The 17,789-nt window shown below is 45.4% G+C and overlaps 1 protein-coding gene across 14 annotated transcripts in view; it reads right to left on the bottom strand.

The window, feature by feature from the left end:
- Positions 1–2,335: 2,335 nt before the first annotated feature.
- SCAPER (S-phase cyclin A associated protein in the ER) overlaps positions 2,336–17,789 on the bottom strand; it is a 522,862-nt gene continuing 507,408 nt past the window's right edge. For all 14 annotated transcript variants that reach the window (XM_057303865.1, XM_048221477.2, XM_048221494.2 and 11 more), the window contains 3 exons: positions 7,857–8,048; positions 5,011–5,062; positions 2,336–2,776 (listed from right to left, as the gene is read on the bottom strand). In XM_057303865.1, coding sequence (XP_057159848.1) covers positions 2,670–2,776; positions 5,011–5,062; positions 7,857–8,048 — 351 coding nt within the window. In that variant the 3' untranslated portion in view covers positions 2,336–2,669. The remainder of the gene's footprint in view (positions 2,777–5,010; positions 5,063–7,856; positions 8,049–17,789) is intronic.

Here is a 17,789-nt window from a genome sequence, read left to right as displayed (position 1 = left end):
GGCGCAATCCCTCTGCAGGTTATTGAGAACCCAGAATTTAGAAGGAGCTCTGGAAGAAATGACCCAAGTGGTTTTCCCAGGTAGGGAAGGCAAGAAAGAAAGGAAGGAAAGGAAGGAAGGAAGGAAAGGCTGGTCCCTAGGCTTAACGGGGGCGACGTTCAGGGTTGGGGGTCACGGAGCCCCCGAGTGTCTGGAGCCAGGGAAAGGCTTCGGAACTTCGGGCAGGAAGCTGCGGCTCCGACATCCTGTTGCGCGCCCGGGATGACGACGAGCCCTGCCCGGCTGCCCGGAAAGCGAGCTGCCGCCGGGAGCAGGCAGACTCGGTCGGGCAGCCGCGTTGGGCGCTCAAACATTGCTGCTGCCGGGCTGCGGGCAGCTTTTTCCTATTTGGCTCGGTTTCTCAGCTTTGGTGCCCGAGCGAAATTGTTGCTTTTGCCCCAGCTGTGACCATTCGCAGCGTCAGCTTTACAGGCTGGACCCAGCAGAGGCCTTTCGCCCGGGCCCAGCGTGATCCACCTGTGGCCCCGGAGCCTCGGGGGCCCCGGGATGCGGCCCCGGCCGCAGGAGAGAGCCAGTGGGTGGCACTCGTCCCCGCCGATTGGAACTAGATGTGCCGGCGCTCCCCCGCGCGCCGCGCTCCCCCCATCCCTGGAGAGTGTGGAAGTCGTCAAACTCAGGGGGGTTAGAGCTTCAATCACTCTGGTCGCGCGAACGCGCCTTAAAGGAGGGAACTCGAGACGCTCAGAAACCGTGCGGGTCGCGAGGCGCCGCGGAGCTCCAGGCCCGATTCTCGCGAACTCCCTAGCCGGGCGGAGCCGGCACTCGTCTCCATCAGACCCCCTCCCCTCCGGACGGGGGGGCAAACGACACCATTCAATTAAATGTTTAATTGAGAATTCTGGTATGGTTTCTGGGAGGTTAATCACAGCTGTCTCAATTATTTATGGCTTTCTGGCAAATTTCCGACTAGATAAGAAGTATATTCTATTGTGAAGCGTCTTGCAGGAAATCTTATAAATATTTGATTATTCCTTTCAGCTACAGGATTCTGCGTTCACGCCCCAAGATGCGCTGGGCGAGCGGCGTTCGGGAACTCCGCTCCTGGTTGGGGCGCCCCGGGCGGGCTGCTGCGGGTCGCGGAGAGAGCCGGCCGCGGCCACCTGCCTGCTCTCCCCACCCCCCACCCTGCCCCTCCCCCGCCCGGGCCGCTGGGGAGCCCCGGCAGCGGTCCCGGAGGAGGTGCGGACGCCGGGGCCCAGCCCCTCTGCCTCCGGGCGCGGCGCACAGCGCGGCTCGCCGCGGGGGGTCCGCGAGACGCCGCCCGAACCCTGGCGGGAGGGGCTTCCCGAGCGGGTGCCCCCCGCCCTGGGGTCCCGGCGAGATTCGCGGGGTCGGAGCCCCAGCCAGGCAGCGGCCCCGGCGGCCCGACGTGCGGAAGACGCCCGGCCCCGCGTCCGGGGGGAGCACGCAGAGCACGCGGGGGGGGGGGGGTGTTCGCCGTTGATTGATTGATTGATGGATTGGATTTTTGGGACCTCTTTATTTTCTCCCGATTTGCAAAGAAGTAAAAACAGCATACACGTAACTCAGCAGCTTTGTGAGGCTCCAAAAAGAAGTGCCCTGAAAATTAGGTAGGTTAAGTTTGCTTTTAAAAAACCGATGAAACTTTCATATCTTCTCCCCTCCCCCGCCCCGAGCTCCGTATAGTCTGGTCTCTGACACATATTCAGGCCACTTTTTTCCAACCAGATCTTTTTTGTTGGTGATGTTTGATCCTTATCGGACAGAAATTATTACAGATGTCACTCAGTGAACGGCTTAGCCCTGACCATCGGCTTAAGGTGGAGGGACGATGAGGAGGAGACAGAAGGTCGACGTCTGCGGGCGGACTTCTCACGTTCAACTGTGAGCGGTGCACCGGCGTCGTTCACAACTTTTACTCCGAGCCCTTGCGGCCTTGTTGTACTTTTACTTCAGCGCTGCTTCATTTCACAGTTACCGAGAAAACACTTCAAGGTGATTCCCTAGGGCTGATCTTTCGGAATCGCTAATGTTTATTCTGGAGAATCGTTTCAGTTCAGCGGTGCTACAGGAGCTCTCAGTAAGGTCCGCCAGGAAAAGCTGCGCAGACCAATGAATGTAATGCCCCCCGCTCAGTTCAAAGAGCCCCCCAAACATATTACGTCATCAGAATACCCAAGCGTTACAAACATCTTTACAACACACCTTGAAAAGGGAACTTTAGAGGTTAACTTGAAGTCTGTAAGATACTCTCAGAGTTGGAGTTAACATTTTTCTTTCAAATTTGTACTGCCTTAATAAGAAAAGTCACCACTGCAAACAGAATAAGTTACTTTATTACAAGAACAAAACAGACTTGCTAATTTTAAGTCTAATTTTACCCATATTACAAATGCAAAGTATATATTATAGGATGTAGGTTACTGAACTCCAAAATATTGTGCATAAGTGAAATAAACTCAACTCACAGAATTAGAACATTAAAGTATCTACAGTCATTATAAATAGTGCAAAGGAGATACCATATCTACAGTGCAGGGGAGAGTATAAACATGTGAAAATGAGCTCCTCAAGGAACAGTTAGAACATCTGTTTGAACAAGTTAAAATATTAACAAGGGTACTCAAATACAGAACTAACCAAGTCATTTATTTTTTCTCTTTTTTTAAAAAAAACTGTCGAGCTTCTTCCCAGGTCTCCTGAGGAAATCTGTTAGCCAGCTCAAGATAGTCTTGGGTTGAACCAAGGGATTTTCCTGAGAGGAAAAAAAGAAACTAGTTAAATTCTTTGAAGTTTAAGCAACTGAAATTATTTTGAAATCTGACTACAAAATGCACTTCAAATAAACCATGATGTAAGTTTATATAAAGAAGGTAACCGATCTGTCTATATCTACTTATTTTGTGCTTCTAACACATTCAGACATTAACCCCTCTGTAAAACATTACAAAAAATTGTTTTTGGATTCCAGAATAAGAAAATAGGGGAGAGTAAGTATGGTGAGCAAAGTAAAATGACAGACATTCCCTTCTTAAGACAGCCTGGGAAGGGTAAATCTGTATGTAAACTTGACGTTTGTCTTCTAAAATGGTCTAATTTAAAATATTTTCAGTATAACTTTAAAACTCAAATCTGGCATTCAGTTATCTAAGTAGAGGGAATGAGCAGTAACTCTATCGGTTATTGATGTCGGCAAAGAAAACAATACCATAGCTGGGCAGTGATCAAGCAGAGAGTATCTGAGCACCAGAATTCTTCTTTAGCGATAAGAACGTGCTGCTACTACCAGAAGCTACCAGGACACTTACAACGCAGGGGCTCACCTGGGCAATGAACTCAACATGCCTTGAAACATTTTATGGGGACTAAATCTAAGCAAAAGGGGAGCAGACTGGCACTTAGTGTGGCATAATCTTTTCTTTTAAACCAAGTAAGCATATCAGGAGCTGTCACCAATATAGCAATGACTCTTGCTGACAAAGGCAGAGAACACGCCCCATTTGCTGTACTGTGGAGTAATCCCATTGTAATTGGGGAAAGCATGGATGTCAGAGAAGACGGGCCCTTGGAAAAGAAAGTAAGTTGAGACTCCCACAGGCCTCAGCCCACCAACCAGACAGAGGCAGCTCTTGGGATGCTGCCTGCCAGATATGGAGCAAATGGTGACTCATCCTCACAGCCAGGAGAAAGGAAGAAAAAAGGTCTACGCTTCTTACTGGCAAAAAAATTACTGTACAATTAAAAATACATTAGAAGATTTTTCAAGCCATTTTCATATATTCAAAATTTAAGACATTGTTTTATAAGAAATAGTAACAAATTATACTGATTTCTCCCACGTAGTCTCCAATAGCTTAAAAAAAAAAAAAAAAAAAAAAAGGCCGTGAGTGAGTCAGGGCAGACCTGAACTTGCACACTAATTCTGGCTTAGACAAATGGTACCGACTATGATTTTTGACTGGAATTTCTGAAAAGGGGCATAGCTTTCTGTTTACTTCTCTGAACGCCTGAATCAATAAAACATGACATTTTTTCATGATACTGTTACAGCTTTATATTCTTTTCTATGTACTTTTCAGCACCCGTCCCCTACAGATAATTGGTGTGTGCACGTGTGTTTGTGTGTGTGTGTATGCGTGTGTCTCCAAGGTGACTCCCCCCGCTCCCCCAAGTAAGGGCTACTTGGTGGGTGCCCTAGAGGATCCTGCTGGAAGTGGACCCCTGGCCACTTTAAAGACTATCACACTAATGGAAGAATTGGGGAAATCTGTATTAGGGTCTCATTAATCAGAGATACTGTCCTGACAGTCAGATAAAGAGCAACTTGTACTTCTCAATTACAGTGTGTATAGAATATTTAAAAAAGTAAAAATGCACTTTAAAATTCTACATCTCTAGCTCTGATCATAGAAAACACCTCAGCAAGAATACTACAGGAAGAAGAAGAAAGCTTGTAAGTCTTTTGGCCTCTGAACTCTTGCTAATCTGATGGCTTTTTCTCCAAGTAAAACAATTTTATACTTTTTATTTTCAATAAAAAAATTCAAGTACTTGAATTTAGGGGGAAAATATGGGCTACTATCATTAATAATTTTATCCTGAACATGGCTAGGAAACCAAACCTATGTGATTTTAGCATTTATGTGAGTAGTGTAGGCCAATATTAATGACCTGCTTGTCTCCCGTATTATGAAGCAGCTCTTTAGTAATTATTCACCATTTATTATACCTTGCATGAGGTGAATATAAATTACATAAAGATGTTTTGTGCTTTTCTTTTAGTTTCATAGATTTCTCTGTATATTCTGATGCACTCAGGCTTGATGACAAAATCTGTTTCTTTACTCACTGAAATATACTTGATAGCCAGATCTCAAATGTTTTAGGTGATGTAATAAATTGATTTCTGTAACAGTTTCAGAGGGTGGAGTTAGAAACATGTCTGTTCAGCTAACAAACACATGGCATTTCATTTCAATAGAGACATACCTCCGGGCTGATAAGACTGGTTATCTGCCTGACCTGGAGTCTGTACAAAATCCTGTGTGAGACAAGAAAAGTATTTTTATACCAATGCTAGGAACAGAGAATTTCGCTGAGGTGAGCTTTAAATGTGCTTCTGAATTCTGAGACAACTATCTTTGCACGACTACTTTGGAGCCCAAATATGAAAGCTTAAGAAGTTGACGTTCAGGGGCGCCTGGGTGGCACAGCGGTTAAGCGTCTGCCTTCGGCTCAGGGCGTGATCCCGGCATTATGGGATCGAGCCCCACATCAGGCTCCTCCGCTGTGAGCCTGCTTCTTCCTCTCCCACTCCCCCTGCTTGTGTTCCCTCTCTCGTTGGCTGTCTCTCTGTCAAATAAATAAATAAAATCTTAAAAAAAAAAAAAAGAAGTTGACGTTCAGGTTCTCTTGATTTAAATCAAATAGTGATGACTCACATCTTGCTATGGGATCAGCGGGGGTTATGATGCTGTCTACTGTAGAAACCACAGCTTTATTTCAGCTAACAAACTGAAGGCTTTAGCCAGACTTATTATCCTAAAATATGACAGATTTTTAACATTTTTTAAAAAAGCACAATTCTAAAGGCCCTTATATAATCTGCAGCTAAATCTTAAAAGTCTAGTAATTTTACTTTAAGATGGAAAGTGAAAAATATCGTACATAATATGTAAATTTTCTGAAATCTATGACAAACCACTGCCTCCTACTTTTAGTATCATTTTCTAGTGATATTAATAATCTAACACATGGGGACCTCGAACCATTCTATAAACTAAAATCTATATTCTTTTTTTTTCTTCTTCAACGATTTTATTTATTAATTCGACAGAGAGAGAGCCAGCCAGCGAGAGAGGGAACACAAGCAGGGGGAGTGGGAGAGGAAGAAGCAGGCTCATAGCAGAGGAGCCTGATGTGGGGCTTGATCCCAGAACGCCGGGATCACGCCCTGAGCCGAAGGCAGATGCATAACGACTGAGCCACCCAGGCGCCCCTAAAATCTAATATATATTCATTACCCTGATAATAATTATAGAAAACCTGATTCAATTTCACTAATCTAAGACGCTACCACAAATAAGAAATTTCTGTAACATTTATAAAATGTGTGTCTAAACGTATGTTAAATGTGTTACATTAAATTACATTTAAATGTTAGAAATACCTTTAGAACAATATGAGATGGAAACAAGTAATATATATGTTCTTTACTTTACTTTGAATTCTGATACCATTTGTATTTTTATAGATTGTTTTCCAAGCAGTTGAAACTGTAAGGGACTAAGCTGGTACAGATGCAAGATTGTCTTTGCTCAACTATCACTGTCTTGGCTGAGGCCTCTCTGGCCCATCACCCCCTGGCAGCCCCTATCCCTCTTCCCTGCCTTACTTTTCTGCACAGCGCTTAACACCATCTGACATGCGCTTTGTTTGACTTATTTTTGTTTGTTTGTTTGACTCCCCCCACTGTAATGAAAGATCTATAAAGGCAGGGATTTTTATCTTTTTTCACTGCTGTATTCCCGGTGCCTAGAACAGTGCCCAGTACACCAGAGGCACTCAAAAATTATTGAATAAGAGAATGAATTTTAAGATCACACTTTTACAAAATCCTCTATACTGTATTTTCTATTTAAATTTTAATCCTAAGGCTTTAAGAATGTATGAGAATGCTTAAATGGTGCTATGATGGTTATGTAAGACTGTATTAAGATTTTAATTTAACCATAAGATTTTTTTTTGAAAATCCATACCTTACCTATGGATCTGAATATCTTTGAAAAAATTTTCAGAAAATAGAACCCAGATTCAAAGAGAATAACTAAGCTGAAAATAGACATTTCTAAACACAACTGATCTAATTGTGTTTATTAACTGGTCATCTAACAGAGGATAGTTTAAAAAAAATGTAGACCACTAACTGCTTATGTCTAAGGTGAAGCAAGCTTGACTCTGTAGCTATCCCAACCAGCCGGGCAGGACCGCGTCCTTTCAACAACGACATACGTATATTAGCCAGAATACAGAACAACACTAATACAGAGCTCTGCTTTTTGTTTCATTATTATGAACAGAAAACATTGTCTTTTAATCACATGTACGTCATGGAACAAAAACACACTGGTTTTTATGGTAGAACATTTCAAAGGAAATGGAAGATTTTCAGCAGCTAATGATCTACAATGACAGGAAGAAATGACAGGATTAGCTATTAGCAAACGCTAAAGAACGGCCAGCTTGATTTTCTGTTGTCGTTCACTGAGTTCATTTCGATGTGGAAACACTGCTTTGCTGCAGCGCTAATTCTGATTCCAGTCCTATACACTTGAGCTGGATCAGAAAAACGTAAGACCATTCTTACAAGCGTTAGATCTTTTCACAAAGCAACATAACAGGATTTTATGACACATACACACGTGTGTGTACGAATCATACTTATTTAAAAACTTACACATCAACTGAAGTTTTACTTGATCTTCCTTCCGCAATCCTGTCTCTTCCCCCTAGCTAGACTACAAGCTAGGTGAATGTAAATGCTAGAGCCTTAAGAAGTCTGGCCATCTTTTTAAAAACATTTCCTTGCTGTGAGTTTACCATTTCATCAACTGGGAAAATATCATTTTCTTGAAATCCTCCAAGTAGAAGTTATACAACACTCAACCCCAGTTTTAGTATTCTCTTATCTTAGAAATTAATTTTCAAGCACAGAAATACGTGAAAAATTTAAAAGATCCTGTGGATAGCAAGAGTAAACAGCTGGTTCACTTCTCTTTTTCAACTGCATTAGCTGACACACAAAGCCAGAGGATCAGGCCTAAGACAGAAGGTACCTGAATGAACGTGGCCAGTAAAACACAGCTCATCTCTTGCTCCAGAATGATCTTGTTCTGACGGTTGTTGTAACAAGCAGCGATAAGTGAAGGGAACAGCACTTTGATCAGCCGTGGGTCACTGAAATACTGGAAGGGCAGCTGGCAGAGCTTCTGCAGCACGGTGGGGTGGCGGCCAGACTGTACGATGACCTGAAACAGAGGAGGGAACCTAGGTCAACTGCCAGAAAGCCGTGCCTGCCCCTTCCTCCTGCATCCCCCACCAGTGTCCGTGAGAACCATGGAGAACACGCGGAAGGAGCGGAAGGAGAGAGAGGGGGAAAAAAAGAGACTCCGAACTCCTAAGTGATATTTGAAAGGAACAGAAAGTAAAGAAATCTCATTCCCTAACTTAAGGAAAAGATCCCCAAAGTTCTGCAGCCATTTGTACTCCACAGTGAAGAGCACGGCTGCCATGGAGAGAGGGTGCCTATAAAATGGATTCAAGAAACACACTGCTTTAACAAAGCGCCCTGCCCCCACCCTCCCCCTTAAAGCAGAGCAGCCCTATTCCTTGAAACCTGCAAAGAGCTTGCTCAGAAGAAAGATGCCTTCTCCTACCCCTCTGCCTGCGGCAGTCTTCCCCTAACCTAGCTCCTGGAAAGCACTGAAGGTCGACAGACCTATTCAGTATGCAGATGAGCCTTGGAAAGGAGAGGGGACTGTGAGAGGAGTGGGAAGTTTCAGCAAGCACAGGCTCCAAAAGACCCTTCCTCTGATCCATATTCCTTATCTGTGTTTCCATCAGTGCCATTGAGTCTAAAAGGAGAATTGTTTAGATAAATGAGACCCTTGTCTTGAAGCAGTCTAGGTTTACAACTGTGTACATTTCAAGAAATGGGGCAATGCAATTAATGGGCTTGCAGGGAAGCCCTCCTAATTTACTCCCTAGGCCTACATGATAAACTAAGAAATGTCAAAATGAGATCTGTTTCCAGTAACCTTGATTAGACGGTTCTAATATGAAAGAGCTGGGTGACCCAAAGCCCACTTCTCGGTACAAGAGGAAGCTCACAGAAAGTTAGGATCACTGTAAAATCTAAGGTCAGGACTGTAAATTGTACTTGGAAAAACGTGAGTTTACAGGTACACACCCTGACAGGACTGCATTCAAATTAAAACCAGAAGGACAGAATGAAACAGCAGAGGCAGGAGAGACATACATTACAGGGATTTACAAGTTTTCAAAGTACTTTTAACAATACTTTAAGAACACACTCTCCGATGATAATGCGGTTTGGTTTAAGAACAAAATCAACAAAGTAATAGTTCACATATTTTAGTTCAATAGCTAAAATGACATCAAAAACCTTTAGAGAACGTTGATAGGGACTTGTTAATACCTTCAAATCCAGCAGGAATTTTAAAGACTCAGCGTGACAATTCAGCACATGGCTATGTGCTGCCATTTCTGACCACTGGCTGCGAAAAATATGTCCCATCATCTATTTTATTGATAAAGCATTTACTTAAAGCTTTATTTTAATTATTAGCTACAAATTTTGTAGCTCAGCCAAATGACCACGACTTTAGAATTTATAATGATACCATTATTACAAGTCTTAGATTCCCCCTTGTCCAAAAATGAAGCAGAAGTTTTTTTCTTTGGAACTTCATTGTTAAAATGCTATTACTGTAAGATTCACTCATTGAAAAGATATTAAACGGGCCAGTGTGGCTCGCACAGGCACAGTGTTAACTCAAAGATGACAACTCCTGGTTCCTGGTAAATGAGCAGCGCGCAAGCTTAACGAGAACTTCCTCCACCTGGACTGCTGACCCTCACTGGGCTGAAGGAGAGCCCCTCAGGGGCCTGTCAGTCCCCTCCAGGAATGGAGCTGGCTCTCATGGGCCTGTTGAAGAAGTGAGTTTACAGAGGTCACCAGCAGTGTCGTGAGATGACCTGCCAGAGGCAACTACTTTTAAGTCCCGACAGTGCAGAAGACACAAATGGACCTACCTGGTAGGGTGTTCTACCCATAGGACCACCCAGGACAGAACTCAGTCAGGCTATAGGTAAAGGGTCTGCCAGGGGTGGTAAGAGCCACACCGCCTGGCTTGGCTGTGAGCCAGAGTGGGGCATCTTGTCGGCACTGTCTTTTGAACCACATTTCAGACATCGTAGGAAGATAGGATTAGGAAGTCCAGGACGGGGCCAACCTGTAGCACTGAGACTTGGTGGGCAAGACCACTCCCATGGCAGTTTGCTGTCAGTGAGCACAGCCGAGTGGTCAGCTGCGTTAGGCTCAACGCTTCCCACAGAGGCAGGGAAGCAAGGCTGGGGGACAGAGAGCATGACCTTACTGCACAGGCCTTGGGCACCGGGACAGAGTTGCCTGAGAGGCTTTGGACAGATCAGGGGCTGAGGGCAGGGCTCAGGTTTATTTTATCCAGTCACTTGCTCCCTGGCCTTGGGGTGGTCAAATGTCACCATGAGCTGCTCCAGCTTTCCAAAGTCAATAGCGAGTCATCATGGAATAGGAGTCTTGGCGAATGAATGAAATGGAAATAGTTGAGAAAAATCTCAGATTTATAATGATGTCTTCTCTATACATGCCTTCCTGATGGAGCTGAACTAAGTCAGTAACTATTGGTCTGTCACCTTTCTCTAGACAAGTGGCTGCTGATAAGACCTAAGGTGAGCACCACCCTGAGCCTGACCAGGCCGCCTGCCCTTCCTTTCAGGGTACACAGGCCAACACATACCCAGGGGGGCTCCCCACAGAGCTCCTTTCCAGACAAGTGCCCCAAGAGAAAGGAGGTGCCTGGCTGTAGATTTCTGTGGGGGTCAGAGTCATCAGTTAGACAGCACGTAGGGGGCTGGTATGGCTCCGGATAACAGGAAGACACCCTCTCCAATATGATGTCCATTTTCAGATGCAGAGCAGGGCTCCAAGGAAACCAGGGGAACTTCCAGCAACATTCAGATCAGAAGAAATTGAAATTGAACTTTCCCCTTGCTCTTAGGTGCAATTTTAAAGTAGGTACTAACTAAAGAGCGGGGAGGCCTGGGTTCCTGCCTTTACTCTGGGCACCAACTCATTGTGTAACCCTGGGAAAGTGGTTCAATTTCTCTGGGTTTCAAGGTGGAGAATTTTTTCAGAAGTAAACTTTTCATCAAAGTATAACATACATGCACCTCTTAAGTTAATAGCTCAATTTTTAGAAAGTGAACATACTCGTGTCAGCAGTACCCAAATAAAAAAAGGGAACATGACCAAGGGTGTTGGATCTTTCAATATATTCCTTCGCACTCAAAATTAGATTCCTACGCTTTGAATTTAAGACAAATCATATGGAAACTATTTGTACTAGAACATAAGAGAAAGTACTATGCGCAGCACAGGTCCCTCCTCTGGTCTTCTCAGCAGAGGCCAGTGGGCATAATTCCACCATCAGTGAAGGACATCTTTTACCCAAATGCCCTGGTATTCACCACTTTTTTCTTTAGTATGATTGACAAGGGATTGAAGGAATGAGGGAGGAGGGGGGAGCTCCCACTCTCTCTTCATTTTGGAACTATCAACAGTTCTGGGAAGAAGGGCTTTAAAAGAAGGAAAGTTCCATGCTGCCAGTGTGTGCTACAGCCTGGTGGAGGGTCAGGAGGATCCGAATGCTATGTTAAGAAGGAATCTAGTAAAAAAAAAAAAAAAGTTTTTTTTTTAAAAAGAATCCGGACTAGACAATTGGATGGGCTGATTCTTTCATCTGCCGACGTCTGGCCACGCACCAGCTCCAATCTTTGCGTGTTCTACAAAGGAGAGAGTATAGTCGAAGTATAACTTGGTGCAGTGAGAGAGAGAGCCAGGAGAGAGCTCTAAATTCAGTGGACATTTACTGAGTGCTTCCTGGGCCAAGTGCTATAGGAACACAGAGAGAATCCATGCTTTAGCTCTCGGGGAGCAGAGGTATGTACACAAGTGACAACTAATACAAAGGAGACTGGGTCATCAGACAGGGAAGGACAAAAGATTAGGGGACCCTGTGGGGGGGAAGGATTACTCCTTAGGTGAATGTGGAAGGCTACACTGAGAAGGTGGGTTGGACCTTCAGGGACAATTGGTGGAGGAATTTTAGGTGGAGAGAAGCTCCCAGATTCAAATACCAGCCTGTTTGAGTCTGTTCAGGCCGCCATAACAAAACACCACAGAGTGGGCAGCTTAAACAACAGTTCTGGAGCCTGAAAGTCTAAGATCAGGAAGTCAGTATGGCTGATGAGCGCTCTCTTCCTGGTGTGCAGACCTACACCTCCATGAGTCCTTTCCTCGGTGAGTGCACATGAAAAGAGAGAGCTCTCTTCCTGGTCTTACAAGGCCACCAATCCTGTCTCATTAAGACCCACCCTTATGACCTCATTTATCTCCAAGTACAGTCACATTGTGGAGTTAAGGTACAAAATATGAATTCTGGGGGGACATAACTCAGCGCATAGCACAGCGCTGATTCCTCATTTCCCCTGGCCAGAATAATGTTTCATTAGAAAGACTACCGTCGCTAACCAGGTGTATTTCAGGGTTGATTGGGAATCAACTGTTGTCTCTCAGTGGCCATAAGCCACGAAACTACAGGCTCAAGGTGCTTGCTGTTGGGTATCCCTGGGCTCCAAGGCTAGCTCTGGTCAGTTAACCAATTTGAGACTCAGGGTCCTTTCTATAAAATAGGGATAGCTATTCTGCACAGCAAAGGAAACCATCAACAAAACTAGAAGATAACCTACAGAATGGGAGCAGATATATGCAAATGACATAAGGGGTTAGTATCCAAAATGTATAAAGAACTTATAGGGGTGCCTGGGTGGCTCAGTTAAGCGTCTGACTCTTGATTTCAGCTTGGGTCATGATCTCAGGGTGCTGAGACCAAGCCCTGCTTTGGGCTCCTCACTGGGGATGGAGCTTGCTTTCGATTCTCTCTCTCTCCCTCTGCCCCAGCCTCCACTCCTGCTCGCACGCGTGTTCTCTCCCTCTCAAAAAAAAAAAAAAAACACACCAAAAAACCAAACTTATACAACTTAACACCCAAAACCCAAACAATCCAATTAAAAATGGGCAGAAGACACGAACAGACATTTCTCCAAAGAATAGATCTGAATGGGCAACAGACACATGAACAGATGCTCAACATCGCTCATCATCAGGGAAATACAAATCAAAACCACAAAGAGATCTCACCTCACAACTGTCAGAATGGCTAAAATCAACAACACAAGAAATACCAAGCGTGGGTTAGGATGCAGAGAAAGGGGAATCCTCCTGCAGTGTTGGTGGGAATGCAAACTGGTGCAGCCACTCGAAAACAGGACAGAGGTTCCTCAAAATATTAAATAGAATTATTATATGATCCAGTAATTCCACTAGTGGGTATTTATCCAAAGAAGACAAAAACACTAATTCAAAATGATATCTGCACCCATATATTTGTTGCAGCATTATTTACCACAGCCAACCTAGGCAGCGGCCTGCCTGGCCATCGGCAGATGAACGGATAGAGAAGATGTGGTGTATATATACAATGGAATATTACTCAGCCGTCAAAAGAATGACGTCTTGCCATTTGCAATGACGTGGATGGAACCAGAGGGCATCATGGTAAGTGCAAGAAGTCAGTCAGAGGGGCACCTTTCCCCACCCTGCTCATGTTCTCTCGCTCTCTCTCAAATAAATAAATACATCTTTAAAAAAATTATGAAAGAAGTCAGAGAAAGACAAACACTTATATGTGGAATTTAAGAAAGAAAACAAATGAGTAAAGAAAAAAAAGACAAACGAAAAACAGACTCAACTATACAGAACAAACAAACTGTTCCCAGGTGATGGGATTAGAGTACACTTATCATCGTGAGCACCCAGTAATGCACAGACTTGCTGAATCGCTATGTTGTACACCTGAAACTAATAGAACACTGTGTTAACTACGCTGGAATTGAAAGAAAAAAAAAAGAGGTAGATGTCAGCCTTCAGGGTTTAGATGAAGAGCAAGTGAGACAGTGTCTGTGACCATAATGTGAAAAACATATTAGTTATGAGGGTGTGGTTAGCTCCCCAGTTTTGCTGCTCCAAGTCTTCTCCTGCTGGATCTGGCTCCCACATACTGGTAGGACCAGAAGTCCCCTCCCAGTATGAGGCCTAATGAGTGCCTTCCATCATCCCACCCGCATCTCTCCATAAGGGCCACTCATTAGAACACAGGTCTGGCAGCAGCAGGCCCTGCATTCTGGCAGGACTCCTCGGCAAGCTTCATGCTACCTGGGAAGCCATTGCTGCGGCCTCTCCCTGGCCCTGCTTGCACAGGAGAGAGCTGTGCGAACAGAGCTGGGGATGCCAGCCAGGATCTTGTGGTGATGGGGTAGGAAGTGCATTCTGACAGCTCTGAAAAGAAAATCCCAGCATAAGCACGATCCAAGAAACAGAGGTAAGTGGTACAGAGAAAGAGAGGCTTAGCTAACTGTGTGTGTGTGTGTGTGTGTGTGTGTCTTGAGGCTGTTGTGCTAGACTTGTCAATCTGAAAACAGAGCAGGAAGGGCTAAAGCTAATAGGCTTGTGTTGTGGGCTCCTGATTCAGACCCAGGATGAGCTTCCCTCGAAGCACTTAAGGAAATCCTTAAGCCCAGGAAGTCTGCCCAGGCAGCACAGCCAGAGACAGCCTTTCCTTTTCAACCCCAAAACACGGCAGCAGCAATCACAATGGAAGTGTGTACAGCTTCATTTCCAGTTTCCAAAGGGCAGGACCTGTGTCCTTTACTCCGTGTGCTCCACTGCTCTCCTGGAGGGCTAGGCACGTGGGAGTTACTGGAATGAGTGAGTCAAAGTGACACCGGGTTCCTAGTTAACAAACTCATCTGTGCCTGGCCCTGGGGAAGAATCCTACTACATCTCTTCTTATTAGTACAGAGTCCATTTTCTGACTCAGAGGTTTCAGTGGTCTTCACATCATGTTGCCTCAGGTCTGCGTATGTTGTCCCTTGTTGTAGAATGAATGTTTGTGTCCCTCCTCCACTCGTATGTTGAAATCCTAACCCCCAGTGTGATGGCATCAGGAGGTGGGCCTTTGGGAGGTGATTTAAGATGACAACAGTGGACTCTCATGAATGAGATTAATGTCCTTGTAGAGGGGACCCCAGAGTGCTCTCAGGGCACTGTGAGAATAATAGAAGAGAATACCCTGTGAGAATAAAAGCAGCTGGCAGTCTGCAACCTGGAAGAGGGCCCTCCTCAGAACCCGAGCAGGCTGGCACCCTGATCTCAGACTTCCAGTCTCCAGAACTGTGAGAAACACACTACAGCCCAAACTGACTACTAAGACGTCCCTAAAGAATGAGTTTTGTGATAAGTTGTCTTCTACCCTAGAAGGAAGTTGGGTTCGGGGACCTCAGGGTCCTGAGCACCAATTCAGCTCTCCTTGGCCTGGTTCTAGGGACAGGTCTGGAAAAGATCCAAGCCCCCCCCCCCAGGGGGGTAGTGGGTGACATTGGTCTCTCATTTGCTGTGAAGGAATCCAAAGTCTTCTATGACACCGCACTGCGAGAACCTCAGGCTCGCTCGCCACGACTTCCAGCCTGTCACTGGCAGAGACAGTCCTCAGAAGTTTATAAAGCGGCCCCACCGGCATTGGCTGGGTCCCTGCATACTCTCTGATGCAGGCAGACGGGGAACTCTAACACTCAGAAAGTTCAAGAGACTCGCCCCTGGCCCCCCAGCCAGTCACTGGCAGAGCTGGGCTCGGACAAGTCCTCCGACTGAGTGGTGGCCTCTCACCTCCCGGCCCGTCCAGGGCTCTCCAACTCAGGAGGCCACCGCTTCCTGGGCACAGGGGCTCTCTGTCCTGGGCCAGAGTTCACGCCCACGTCTGGCTGCCAGCCAGCTTCTCGCACACGTCTGCCAGCGCACGAGGGGAGGACGACAGGCCGCCCGTCTACAAAGACACACCCGCCGACAGACACAGATTCAACCGACACAAAAGGCCTTTCTTCAAAACCCTATATTCTGCTTGGCGAGGTATCAAATAACCAGCTCTTGGCTGTGCTGGGTGGTGCCAAGGGTTTGCCTCCAATCATCAGACGTAAGACTCTGAAAGGGGGTCGGCGAGAGAGCCCGGCGCCGCCGGGACGCGGCTCCACAGTGGGCGCGGGCTGCGGACTCCTGCCGCCGGGGGTCTTCTGAGTTCTGAGGGCCGCAGAGCCGGCCTTATACTTCGGACACAAACACTATCGGGTATAATACACTTAAAATGTTAATCCTTGTAGAACCCGAATAGTTTTTCCCAACAGTTAAATTTAAAAGAGAGAAAAAAAAAAGTGGAGGCGGGGCACTGAGTAGTCGTGAGTTTGGTTTAGAAACGGATAGGCCTGGGCGAGCCTCTAGCTTTCACATCTGTGACGCGACGACGGCTGCGCTCATTCCACAGGCTCCCAAGGAGAGTGGCTCGGAAGGCCTGTGGAGTCTATCCTGTTCTATAAATGGAAAACAGCCGGACTCTTCTTACCCAGAGGGCTCCTTTCCTCCAACTGTGACTACCTGGAATTCAGCCCAGAACCAGGAAGTGAGCAAGCAGGCCTCTGAGCAGACAAATTAGTCTATTCATCCAATGTTTACCGAGCAGCTCATCTGGCCAAGTGTGGTATGAGGCACCTGGAAGGGGGCAGTGACAAGTCACAGACATCCCTGCCCTCAGAGTGCCCAGTCTTTCCATGAGATCCACGTAGGGAAGTTCTGCAAGCTCCAGTTCAGTCTACCAATTCACGTTTCAGAAGCAAGCCTAATAAAAGTGGTTTTCTGGCCTACAATAGATTGGAATCAGCAAATTAGGAGACTGCTGGAGATAAACTGACAACAGGAAGAAATATAGTATCAGCCAACACTAATAAATGAAGAGGTGGGAATTAAAATTATTTTGAACAGAAATGAAAATTCAAAAAGTTGCCTGGAACCACTTGGTGTAAGATTAAATATCCCTACCCTTTCAGTTTTTTTTTTTAAAGATTTTATTTATTTTCGAGAGAGAGCGTAAGCAAGGGGAGGGGCAGAGAGAGAGGGAGAAAAGCAGACTCCCCGCTGAGCAGGGAGCCCAATATGGGGCTCGATCCCTGGACCCTGAGATCATGACCTAAGCCGAAGGCAGATGCTTAACCGACTGAGCCACCCAGGCGCCCCTCTGCAGTTGGTTTTGAGAACATTACCATATTGCAGTAAAGTATCTTATTAATTATAACCCATTATTTTTACTTAGGACTCTACACTTTAAAACTTTGCTTCCACACTCATAGTAATCCTCACGTGCCTAACACTATGATAGATACGCATTTCTTTTTTTTTTTAAAGAAAGATTTATTTATTCTATAGAGAGAGTGAGCGAGTACATGCACGCATGGGTGGGGGAGGGGCAGAGGGCGAGTGAGAGCAGCAGACTCTGTGCTGAGCGCGGAGCCCCGCACGGAACTCCAGCTCACGACCCAGAGATCATGACTGAAGCCAAAACCAAGAGTTGGATGCTTAACTGACTGAACCACCCAGGGGCCCCTAGATATTATTTCTTAAGGCATCCAAAAATATATAATGTATTAAGTATAATTTAAGAAGGCAGGAAGCTCTAATATTAAAAAAACAACAAATAGTTAATGTTAAATAAACATCATGTCTTAAAGGTAATTTTGGTCATTTGCAAATGGCCACTTATATGGGAACAACTCCTTCCCCGACGATACCAAAACCATGACCCTAAATGACAGTGATAAACTAGAGAAAGGTTCCACAGTGGTTTCTTGCCTACGTATGTAAATATGTATGTATGTGTCTACCTATTAATCATAGATACAACCATAGTGGCCCATAGTAAACTCTTCAGCTCTCTAGAAATCACCTACATTTAGGGAAACAAAACAGAAAATAGAAAATGGTCAAA

The sequence above is a fragment of the Ursus arctos genome, unplaced genomic scaffold, assembly GCF_023065955.2.
Source record: "Ursus arctos isolate Adak ecotype North America unplaced genomic scaffold, UrsArc2.0 scaffold_28, whole genome shotgun sequence".
Lineage (NCBI taxonomy): Eukaryota > Metazoa > Chordata > Mammalia > Carnivora > Ursidae > Ursus > Ursus arctos.
The sequence above is the reverse complement of the archived record's forward strand: the minus strand, read 5'-3'. Positions and strand labels throughout refer to the sequence as shown.